The 12,048-nt window shown below is 39.8% G+C and overlaps 1 protein-coding gene across 3 annotated transcripts in view; it reads right to left on the bottom strand.

Moving 5' to 3' along the window:
* LOC140931324 (uncharacterized) overlaps window positions 1–9,210 on the bottom strand; it is a 15,236-nt gene extending 6,026 nt beyond the window's left edge. Inside the window, exons 1-2 of one of the 3 annotated variants that reach the window (XM_073381110.1) lie at window positions 8,921–9,210; window positions 740–1,000 (exon numbers count right to left, since the gene is read on the bottom strand). In XM_073381110.1, coding sequence (XP_073237211.1) covers window positions 740–997 — 258 coding nt within the window. In that variant the 5' untranslated portion in view covers window positions 998–1,000; window positions 8,921–9,210. Of the gene's footprint in view, window positions 1–739; window positions 1,001–3,084; window positions 3,195–4,836; window positions 5,162–8,920 lie in introns of those variants that run through there. The other 2 variants (XM_073381108.1, XM_073381109.1) reach the window with 2 other exon arrangements.
* Between the last annotated feature and the right edge of the window lie 2,838 nt (window positions 9,211–12,048).

The raw sequence follows: 12,048 nt of genomic DNA, 5'->3' as shown, positions 1-12,048 counted from the left end.
AATGCAAGTGGTTATAAGCCGGAATGAAAGTGGAAGAATTAAACGACACCGAGCTCAAAGACGATGCCTCCGTAAAGTGTCAACAGGACAAGGATAACGAATGAGAGTATCGCGAGGTAAGAATCCACTGCCAAACAAAAAAAATCGCTTTTTTAGGGATGGAATGTGATTGATTATTGCCCATTCTTACAACTGCAGCCGGGACTTGAACATATATCCAATGGTCTGTAGCCGCAGAAACTTTCAATAGGAATATTCAGGGAGGTCAGTAGACGAATTTAGAGTTAAAATTAACAAGGACGTAATTGAATTGGCTGGAACGACCTTAGAGGCGAAACATTTGAGACCTCAAGATTCTAAGACGAGGACGACTACGAGTACGAGATTTTCTCAATCCTAAGTAGCGCGTGAACCAGCGTCCGATCTTGGCGGGAAAACGTAAAAGCGTTCGTTATTCTACGACAGATTTAGGGTAACTTTTAGCGAGAATATCGTTGTCGCGGAAACAGGTTATCAAATGTTAAAAGTTTTATCATTTTGAGATCAGAGAGGGGTTAACCCCCTTCCATAAAAATAACCTTGCAAACTTTTCTGGTGAAAAAAGTAAGATGAAGCTGTCCGGGGTATTTTTTTTTAGAATAAGCGAAAAAAACTTCAGCTCAAATGTTGTACGAGTAATCTGTGTAATCGTTCTCGAATGAATGTAAAGGTCTCTATGAGAGAGTAAAATAGGACGTACCCTTGGGAAGTTAGGGCGTGGCTGTACCGGAGTGATAGTTATTCTAGGCATAGTTTCTTGAGCATAAGCGGTGGCGACTTTCTTGCGCTCATGTTCTGCTTTTTCCTCCAGGTATCTGTACTGCACCTCCGTATTCCTGGGGTCGTCCTCTGCGTCGCGCCTCTTCTTTCGTGACAGTGTCCAGTAGGTAGTCACGTACACGCCAAGCGCCACCAGGCACAGTAGCAGGACCGCGATGACAATCTCTAGCTTCTCCATTTTCTATCAATGTATCAACAAAGAAATAACATGATTTAATAGCCGTTACGCACTTAAAAGAGGAATGAAGATCCTAGAAGGCGGATCATCCTAGTGCCATATGTTTTCTGTATTCAGTTTACATGCAAAAGGTTGTACTTGTCCCTAGCGCTAGGATCTTTCTAGTATACTAGGATCTTCCTAGCTGACAGGTAGGAAGATCCTAGTACCAGGGACAAACTAGACAAAAATAGCGGCGGGTCGTTCAGAGCCTAATCACGGCAGAAAAGGCCCACCACCTCGGTTGGCGTTACCACGAGCTGATTATTGTGATAATTCTGCTGAAAGGAAGTTATACACGCCAGTAAACAGAGCAGAAGGGCCCAAATTGCATTTTTGTTTTTGTCGGCCGCCATTTTTAATTCCTTCTTCAACCTTCTCTGCTTAAGTACCACACGGACCGAAATTTCTGCATGTAAACCCAAAGTTAAGTTGTTCCGTCTTCTAGCATCTTCCCCCTCCATAAAACAACCTCTTAATGTATATGCACGTCAGAGGTGAATATTTTACCACCAAGGTCAGCTTCGTTTCGGAAAAAAAAAATCATCTGTGTTTTAACTCTTGGCGCTAGGTAATCTTTTTATTCTACTGCCTTGAGAATTCATTTATGCAATTCTTCGCAAATTTAAGATAAATTTGCTCTCCTGACTTGAACATGCTTAAAAGCTATTGACATTATATCCCTCGCAGTAAAAGGCTGAATTAGGGTCGATGAGGTGTTAGCTTTGTCTCTTTCATATTTCTACCACATTTCAGTATTAAATCACACGAAAAGGATGGTAAAAAAACTGAACAAATTAACAGCAAAAAACAACACCCCTTTTTTGAAAAAGTAAGGGACATTTCCCCGTTGGAGTGGTCTACTTCTGCCACTCATTTCACTTCTCGCCCCATATAAGGGAATCCGGATTTCGAAATCCGGGATATTTTCCTTCTGGAATCAGAAATCCGGAATGCTGGGTTTTGAACTGCGGAATACAGCGCAAGAAATCCCGAATTCAAGTTCCCGTGACAAAGAATCCGGATCAAATACCTGGAATCCGGAATCTACGACGTTAGAATCCAAGACTGTCTTGGTTTCTTTTGATGAGGTGACAATTCACTTTTGACAAATATCTCTGGATTACAGTACGCGAATGGACCAGGGGCGTCTTCAATGCTGACGTCCGAGCTTACTTAAATGAACGATGAAAAGAAAATATATTTGTGTCTATTTTCTCTTAAAACACCAATGGAAACAAGAAACTTTTGTTTTTATCACATTTTTTTTCTTTCAGTAAAGTAAACTTCTATTCGAAGATTTGTTGATTCCCTCTGTTTATTTGATTTCGGTCGCTTCCGGTCGCATAAGTAAAAGAAACTCTGGCCCAGACTAATAAATAATTTGAACAGAAAAACGAACATGAGCTTGCTTTATTATCCTGAAATATGAAGAAAAATCGATAACCTGAACTTTAATGCGAGGCAGAATGACGGCTAAAAATGTCACGCGACTTTAGTGACAATTTGTCGATGAACCTCAATCCATTTTCGTGTCCTTGTAATCAGTCTCACCTTGACTTGTTTTTCCCTTTGGAATATTTATTGATTAAGCAACAATTTGAGTACATTTAGCACTAAAGAGATATGAATTTCAAGACCAGACCCTACCTCTGGGTTTCTTTTCTTTTTAATTTTTCGCTGGCTTTTATTATGAAATAAGAGCTGCTCAGGAGTATAAAAGCGTAGATTACAGAAGAGACTTTGCGCGCTCAGATTACCAGGTGTAAAAACGCGCGAAGGACTCGATAATGTGCCAAACAACATGGATATCTGTTTTCATCAATTATTTCTCATTTCTGAAGTCGGTCTCGATGTATGTCAGGGGATGCTACAGAGCTGAGAAAGCTCATTAAACACCGACCTTTTGTGTGGCACGAAGAAAGCAAAAATATGTCAATAATACCCTAGTAGAATTTCTTGATTGTGCTATCCGGTTTTTATCTATAATAACAAACGAGACCTGTGGTTATTTAGGCAAGAAATGGAGAAATATAGTCGGGAATTACCTTCATTCATCCTGGAATTAACATTTTTCTCCTTGAAAATATGTGTAAAGCGCAGCAAAATTCACGACATGTTTTCAATCCGACGCAAGATGCAACACAGCAACGCTATTAAAGGGACGCTATCTAAATTGTGGCCATAGAAACAAAGACAGAGTCACTCGAGGTTCATATCATCTTACTTGTTCCACGCGAATAAGTAGACAGATCACGCAATACAGAGGCCCTGTTAGGCGTCGTGATGGCCTTCAAACAGCGACATAGGAGAGCAGAAATGTGGAGAAACGACTCAAAAACAGACTGAAACTGCGACAGAGACAGAGAAAAGCGCAAATACGATAGTAAAATACCGACAGCAACATTGCTTCCTCCTCAATCGGCGCGAAACAATAGGTTTTGAAATTCAGACTAGGCACATACGTAATCACCCTAGCAGGACCTGAATATAAGCACAATTCTTAGAAATTTTCTATAATTCATCCTGTACTCTACAGGAAAATCGAAATAAAGAGGAAGCTGATAATTGTCGGCTAGGGTGTTCCCATGAATAATGCAGTTTGAATTTTCGGTCGGTGCCACTTTAAATGAAGGCGGATTTGACTTTAGTCAAAGTCCTTCCCCCTTTGTTTTTTGCTGATGTTGTTGTTGCTGCTGTTTATTTCGACAGAGGAAAAAGAGAGAGAGAAAACATGGCTTGAAGGATGTCTTAATGTCACGCGACCTTGCATAGACCGCGTAATTGCATTGTCAATTCGTGCTGAGTTGGACGAAGCTAAGCCGTCCTCCGAATACAGCCGTCTCTTCTCGGTCTTCGCGACTAGGGACCAGTTCCCGCGAAACGTTTCTAGCGGCGTGGTGCGAGGAGGAACGGCTGATGCAGGCAATCGGGTCAAAAGATCAATACCTTCCCTAAATTAGTCATGGCGTTTATACCAGCATCGGGCATCAATTAACTTTATCTCTATCAAGCACGTTACCCGCGCAGCGAACAAAAATTTTAAGTAGGCAGTTAAGTAAAATGAGATAGCTACACCCGTCAGAGGAATCTGTTCGTTTAGATGTTATTTATGTCAAATACACGTATTTATAGGATTGCAAATTTTCTGCCTCCTTGAGAAATGAAGGCCAACAAGGATAAAAAATCCACTGATTACAAGAGAACAGAAATTCGAGGGGAAAAAAAGCCACCTTTCGATAAATATATACAGAATGCCTAAAGGGATCTTTAAAGGGCGATTTAAAATTTAAATGCCAGCTGGGAAGTAGTATAGTGTCTTTAAATGATTCACACCAATAAAGAAATGGTTAAGTGCGGTTAAGGCACTTTCAGTGATCAGGCTAACATTAAAAGATGAGGTTATTTAAGGTGAAGTTCAAGTTAAAAGTTTGATTGCAATTTAGCTGCGTAACCGGGACTTCTGTTACAGTCGAACTGTGTACAGTAGAGGAATTTCCATCGCGAAGATGGAAATCACTCGCATGGCTCTAGAATTTTAAAAGGCAAATTCGTTTGCAGCCTGCTTAAAACAAGAGCTAAGGCTGAATAAAAATCAAGTCATCGCCTTTTCTCACTCGCGAACTTCGCGACAGTGCGATAAGAGAATCTTTCTCCGACGCGTCTCCGTTTTGATCGCTAATTGTGATGTTAAGAGCGATGTTTACCGGACTGTCATAGCAGTTCTTATGCCTAAGCAAACTCTTATGAAAACAAACAGCAAAAACAACGCACATAAACAGCAAAAGTAGTAAACTTACCGGGTCGGTCATAGTAAAAAGAAAAACAGCTTTCGACGCGATGCCATGATTGCGTAGAAGGTTTGGATTATCCAGACAGTGATACAGAAAGGTCAAAACCAAACTGATCGCCTTTTGAGCTTTTAACTCAAGGTTTCTTTCTGTGTAAAAGTCAATCCTTTTTCTGATTCTTCTCTACTTTTACGTAGGTACAAACGTATTTCCATTCATTGTGAGAGTCGATGGGATTTCATTACGTATTTTCGCTACTCTGTTCTCGGTAAGGGATCATTCAGCTGACCCATATTTATCATTCACCGCGAAAATGTATGTTCCGGAATTAGGCGTCGCTGATGAATGATGTTTTGAATGTGAACAATCCACGTTCACGCATTTCAGGAAAGCAATATACTCGGTCAGCGGTCGCCCTGCGTAGCTCACAAACGAGAGATTGCGAGAAACCTGCAAAAAACGGTCTCCCTATCGCCAGTCCCCCTGAATTTAATATGACATGACATTAAGCTACATTATGGTAACAGTATGCTACGAAGTAGTTGATTTGTTCTTCTTCAGTTTTTCTAGTGAAGATAACAGTCAATGATTCGTCCACTTACATTTACGCACTATTTGCGATTTTTGGCCTCCTTCGACTTCAAGGGAACATGTGTTTTGAGTCGATCCCTGGGTGGGGTATTTAAACCCATTTTCAAGGCCACGGTGAGCTTTTTGCATGAATTTACTGGTCCCACCGTGGAGCATTCACAGCTTCCCGAAGAAAAATGCCCGACAAATCCCTAGAGGGTGGGGGATGGGTACGTTTAGAATTAATTTGAGCCATAACCTTTACAAGTCGAGCAAGAAAAAGAAAATCAGTCAGGTAGGCGAGCGTGCGCAAGTGACATGACGTCAGGAGCCTATCGATGAAATGCGTGACGCAACTATTTCGTATCATCATTGTCGTTATTGGTGACTCCCAGGATGGATTTTTTTCACTTTGTAAGAAATTTCTATCTCGGGAGACCGGCCGCTGAGGAAAACTTTCTCTTGTCTTCCGTGCTGCGCCACAGGAATGAAACCACAAAGAAAACAAACAGATGTGAAAAACATTCAGATGGTAGTGACTTCGCAGAAAATGGAGCAGGTAAAAAAAAAGGGGGCTCAGCTCCATTTCGCGCCACTTTCTACTACGTCTGAACGGCTGGAAAACGGACTAAGGCCCCCAGCTGGTAGGCAGAAGCTCCTTTAGCGGGAAATCCCGCCATCTTGCATGAATTAAGGGAGATAAAAGTCACTATGTGGTGTCATGTGGGCACAACAGGGCCTTTTTTGCTCGTTCATTTCGCCTTTTTCTCGCTTAAGTGCATCAAATTACCTCTTTCTACTCGACTTATTCATCTGATCAATAACCTCCAGTTTCCGACCCAAGCATTCTTCAAAGGAGCCCGTAACTCACAGCAACTCTTATGCTGGGCCCATCGGCACGGCGTTTTCCTGGACCAGTTTACTTTATTTTTTTCGTTTAGAAGACCACTTTCCCCATTAAAAATGAAAGCTCCCCTTTATCTGTGAGCTCATTCTCTCTTGCTATGAGCAAATTCGAAGTGTACGATTTGAAAAACGCAAGCTAAACGTCATTAAAAAGTCAAAAATACCATTTTCCATTCTGTTGTCTGATTTCACTGACTGGCGCCAATCTGAGGGTTTATAAAAATAAACTGGTCGGTAAAAAAAGCCGTGGCACGAGTACATAGAAATTGCTCTACATTTTTAAAATAATCATCAGTGCAAGTGATGTACCGCTCGCTCTGTGATTATTGTGATTGGGTTGAATCGAATTCAGTTTGGAGTCTACATTATGTAGGTAACGAAAACCGGAGATTGGAAAAATGCAATTTATAAGGCACTTAAGATCATAAAAGGGATCTATTCAGTGTACGTCAAAGGAGAGAAGTACACTGAAACTTGCGGTATCTTATTAGATTAGAAATTTAGCTTGTTCGTTACTAAGGACGCAAACATAAGGATATTCGCAAGGATGTTCACAGTAAAACAAAACTGAATGCAGGGCTGGCACTACGGCATAGGGCTGTTTTATTATAAGCCAATATTTCGGCTAACAAAATTAGCCTTCCTCAGGGCCAGTTTTGTTTTATTTTACACTTCACGTGACGTCGCGCTACAGCATCTCTTTAATTAGAGATCCGGCAAGAGGAACCAGTCAGTTAAATTTAGGCGTTACGTGGACCTCTACATTCACACAGTTTTTTTATGTTTACAGTGCTGTGTGCAACAGGTGGTTTTTTTCACATGGTGCAGAAGGTAGCAATTATTATGGCGCTACTGATCTTGGCGCCGAGAATAAGTTAGTAACGTGGTGGAAAAGGGGTTTAGTGGTAAATGTCCTTGTTTGCATGTTTTTATGCTTACCTAAGAAGTACATAGGTCAAGAATAAGCGCAAGAAGAACAGAACAGGGTTGTTAAAATTTTGTAATCGGCGCTTCTTATTAGCGCACAGCTGCAGTCTAAGATGTGTCGCCATTTAACGCCATGTTTCAGTGAATTAAGTTACATTTTCTTTTTGGGATTAACTCTAAAACTTACGTGAGTATGTTTCAGTGATGTAATAAAAGTTGTGACTTAAAAAGGGAACAATACTTAAACTTAGGCTATACAGGACAGCTTTTGGGGCCGGCGCATGAATAACTAACATCCTGTACATAGTATAAACACCTATCCGATATGTGACTCTCCAGCTTCTGGCAGCTTTTTTCCTTCACAGAAATCGCGCCTAAATCACACGTTCCTATGTGTGAACGTCCAGCCAGCCCTATCTTGTTGAATAGTTCTCGAGCCGCGGGCGTTATGGCTTTCCTGTATGGTCAGTGCCCGAACATTCATGCGTTGATCAGCCGATCTCTTTCAACGTGGCCATATTGCGTAGTGACAAGTAACTAAGGCAAGATATGTTTACGTTTAACCTACGATTTCAATGAGAATTTCATGGACGAATCAGGTACGTTATGCTTGTATAAACGAATCTGAGCTGGAAAACTTTAGGAATAGATTCCGCCCGCTGCCATGGAGATAGACGCATGACGCTCTGGTGACCACTGTGAAAACATTTTGAGAGAGACAGGAAAGGAGGCTTGAAATTAATGAAACCCACGAGATAAAATCGACTAAATTTTGAATAACATTTTCAGTTTTTCAACCCACGCTGTATGAGTTTAAAGGTTGGTTGACTGAAGTGAAATCACGAAAAACTTCGATTCGGCGGTGATTATAGGTCTTAGTAAGAGTTTCCGTATCCAGTTTGGTTTTAGACAGACGTAATTTTGTTCCGAAAAAAAGCGTGACCAGTGAAATTCAAAATATATCGATAGTATAAGATCAAGCTTATGGCAAATTTTTAAACAGAAACATACTTAATTTATATATAAGTCTTTGATGCACTAAGAAAAAAAGAACACCCATCAGAGATTAGAATTTATAATGAGTAATTCCACGCGAAGATAACGCATGAGAACAAAGAAAGCTTATGAAGTGTAAATTGTGGATTTTGAATTTACTTCAAGGTGAAAACATTCGATCGCTATGAATATTAAGATATTTCAAAAATATCTTTGAACTCTTAAACAACACAGGGGAATAATCTTGGCACAAAATGACTGTCGAAAGTCAGCAGTTTTTTTATCTGGAAAAAATTCAGCTTAATTCTAAGTGGGCATCAGCCTAGTCGCCTTTGAATAAATCAATGAATGAATGAATCGACAAGAAGAATGGTATCCCGGCTTTAAAGTCGGCTTTCTATCAGCAAAATATATTTAAGCTCGTATTTTCATGTAGAAATATTTCGTCTCTGTTTAGCACCAGTTGCCATACTGTCGGCCTCAGTTTTGTACATTTTTGAGCCTACAAAAACCCCCAAAACTTAGGAAACATCTTGCAACAAGGCGCAAATTCTGTTTACATTGATTCAAATAATAAAACTTTCAAGAGAAAGAAAATTCACCAGTCGTTAAACTGTAGCAACGTACACAATAATATATTGCATTGTACGAGAAATATCTCGACGTAAAGAGAACAAAGAAAATTTGTACTCACCTTGTATTTTCTTTCTCCATTTATTAATTCTATTGGATAAACTTCTGCTGGACTTCTGCTTTCTACGCGTTTGAGTTCGGTTCCTTTGTTGGCTGGCTTGCCCACTCGCCGGAAGCGAACAGCAAACTAGGAAATGAGTGTCTTTCTTTGTCAAATAGGGAACTTCATACCTGTACAAAAAGGCAGTGAATAAATCTTCGGAATTCTAGGCAGAATTCTACTTTTTCCATCGAGTTCAACAAAGTTTACAGCAGTTTCGCCTCATTTCATTTGACGAGATTTAACGGTCGCCAATTTCAGCTGGGATTGTTTTCGGCTCATACTTAATGTATTCTTTTGTCTAGCTCACTTCAACATTGTTCACGCTTGTTTGATTTCGAGTGATATCAACGGATATCACGCGTGTGTCCATTGTTTACCTCCGCGATAGTTGCGCTGCGCGAATAATCAGCTGCACCTTGTAAATGTTGAATACAAAACTTAATAAAATATGTGAATAAAACTACATTAGCGTCTTTTTATTTGATCCAAGTCTAAAACTTGTCACCAATGCCCGGCATATATTGATATATGATCCAACATTTAGGGAACAAAAAAGCCAAAACGAATTTTTTTCTAAGAAAAATGATGTTTAACATACTATAGTCATGTAATGGATACCTTGCCAAAAACGCACTGTATACTGAACGAACCGAAGCAATTATTTTAAAACAACGCTGGTATCAATAGGCAACAAGTGTGGGAAAAAGCCAGAAACAAAAGCATTTACAGGTAGTGGTTTCATATCAGATATCTCGGGTTGATTAGTCTTTATTGTATGAGATTAGTTTTTGTGAAGAAATCGCGAAAGTAATATCTAAATTGCTTTTAATTTTGTTGCCTTATATAATTGATCTCCTTTGCTGACGCGTTTTATATTGACATGTCATTAACAAGGCTATTCCGGTATAAACTAATGATTTCCCCTCATTTATTAAGAAATCGTTTCAACGTTTCAAAAACTGATCTGACACGCTTCCAGCGTTAGGACTGGGCCTAGTCTTCTGATATGCGTCCCCACGCCATTCTGACGCGTAGCGCGCACGTGTGCTTAGTTTAAAAATTTTCCGCCTTCGCGCCAGCTGTTCGGTAGTTTGTCCTCTGTTCTCGTTTACATGTATTTTGTAGTATTAGTTGACTATTTTCCTATCTGTTGCGAAAAAAAATCACCAGCAGGCAATAGGCCATTTGTGCTAAGAGGTCAAGTGACATCGTTTTTATGAAAATGAAAGTTACACGATTTTGCCTTCGAAAAACGATTAGTGGGTCATATCTTAAACGGCTACACTTTGCGTCCAATTTTTTAGACCAAAATAACCCCAAATCTAAATATTAGCGCAAGAATGAGTTGATCTATATCAGAGATTTTGAAGCCGTTCAAAAAACTTGCAGTCGTGTATTATCAAGAGTAAAAACTCTCGACTTCGCCTCGAGTTTTTAAACCTGAGAATACACTCCTGCTCTTTTCAAACAGTACGTAAAGCATGGAACTAAAGGTTTTATTTATTTAAATATTGATTCTCGTTACTCAAGCTTGCGTCATCTAGTGAATTTTTGAACCAGGAACCCACAGGTCGCTCTTTTAACGAACACAGCAGTTTCTTTTGTTTCAGTAGTTGACACACCAAGCTAACATTAAAAAGCAATGTTTTTTAAGCAATGAGTATCGCTATTAAGGATATAACAAACAACTGTACAGGTTATTAGTAAAGCGAAAGAAAAAAATACACACTGATATCAATAAATTATTAATTGAATTATTGATGTTGTCTATTGATTGAAAGTTGAATATAAAAACCACAAAAGTTATCATTGACATCATTAGTATCGGGTAAAATATGAATGCACAATGAGCATACTGTCACTCTTTGGTGGCGGAGGATAAACACATTAAAAAAAACCACTCATTTCAGCGCTTTGATTGCAGGCAATAAAATCATAAAATTTATTTTAAAACGTTATTTTTGTGCCTTCATGTTGAGATTACAGTCAAACCCGCCTAATACGGAAACCTCGTTAATATTACGGACAGTTTTCTTTGTCCTTGGGGAAAGAAAGCCCTTACATTTTCTCTAAATTCATCCAGCCCCAGTATACAAATACAAACTCTACAGACTGATCTCCATACATTTCCAGCAAGAATTGGTTAAGGAATTTGATAGCAGATCAAAACTTTTCCCATCAGGTGATTATTTTATTGAGTCTCACAACACTTTCCTTTGATTATGTATTGATTTTGTTGGGAGAAAATTGACTTTGGTCACTCTTGGGACTTAAAGCGTTAATACGGACACCTCGTTAATACACACTTTCTATGACCCCCTCGGTGTCCGTGTTCCGTCTCTTCGCGATAAGTATGAGAGATGCCTGTACGAATTGAATTGTTTATTGCCAACGAGCAGCCTCGCAAGGACGCGAGGACACGAGGCTGCGAGGCGGTAGCCTAATAGAGCCGTGTGCGATTGTTCCAGGGGCAGAAAAACTCTCGAATCGATGTAACGTAGAGTAATGTAAGGCAACCATGACGTAATGTAGGACAGAGAATACAATGTTTTCGAGCGAACACGTGATACAGATCAGAGAATCCACGAGCCGTGTGCGTGTTTGTGAGTCCCGTGCTAATCCCTTCTTCAACAAATCGTTGGGTGGATCCTTCCCATCCTACGCGATATCTGTCCCATTTGCCCTCTGGAATTTTTTTTTTGGCGTGCCGCTAAGAAAAAAAATAACGTAGCGAAATTTTTTGCGTCTTTGAAGCAAAATAATTCGGAAGGCCTCATTGGCGCACCATAAATTTTTTTGGCTTTAAAAAGAGACCAAATATAAGTCTTTACGTTGAATATTCGCGGACTTCAATACGATTTTTTGAGGATTTAAAGTTTGTTTATAAGACCACTAAATTTTTTCGCAAAATGACTTGTGCTCAACTTCGGACAAAAACACGAACTTCAATAATCTCGAAAATTTGCTGCGTAAAGTAGGGATTTCAAGGGGTTTTTCATCCGCGGGTTTTCCCCGTTCATTAACCCAACGGCTTTGCGTTGCTGGAGGGCCCTAATAGGGGCGAAACAGCTGTGGCTGCCATTGCC

The sequence above is a fragment of the Porites lutea genome, chromosome 3 (genome assembly GCF_958299795.1).
Source record: "Porites lutea chromosome 3, jaPorLute2.1, whole genome shotgun sequence".
In the NCBI taxonomy this organism is placed as follows: domain Eukaryota; kingdom Metazoa; phylum Cnidaria; class Anthozoa; order Scleractinia; family Poritidae; genus Porites; species Porites lutea.
Note: the sequence above shows the minus strand (reverse complement) of the source record. Positions and strands in the feature narration are given on the sequence as shown.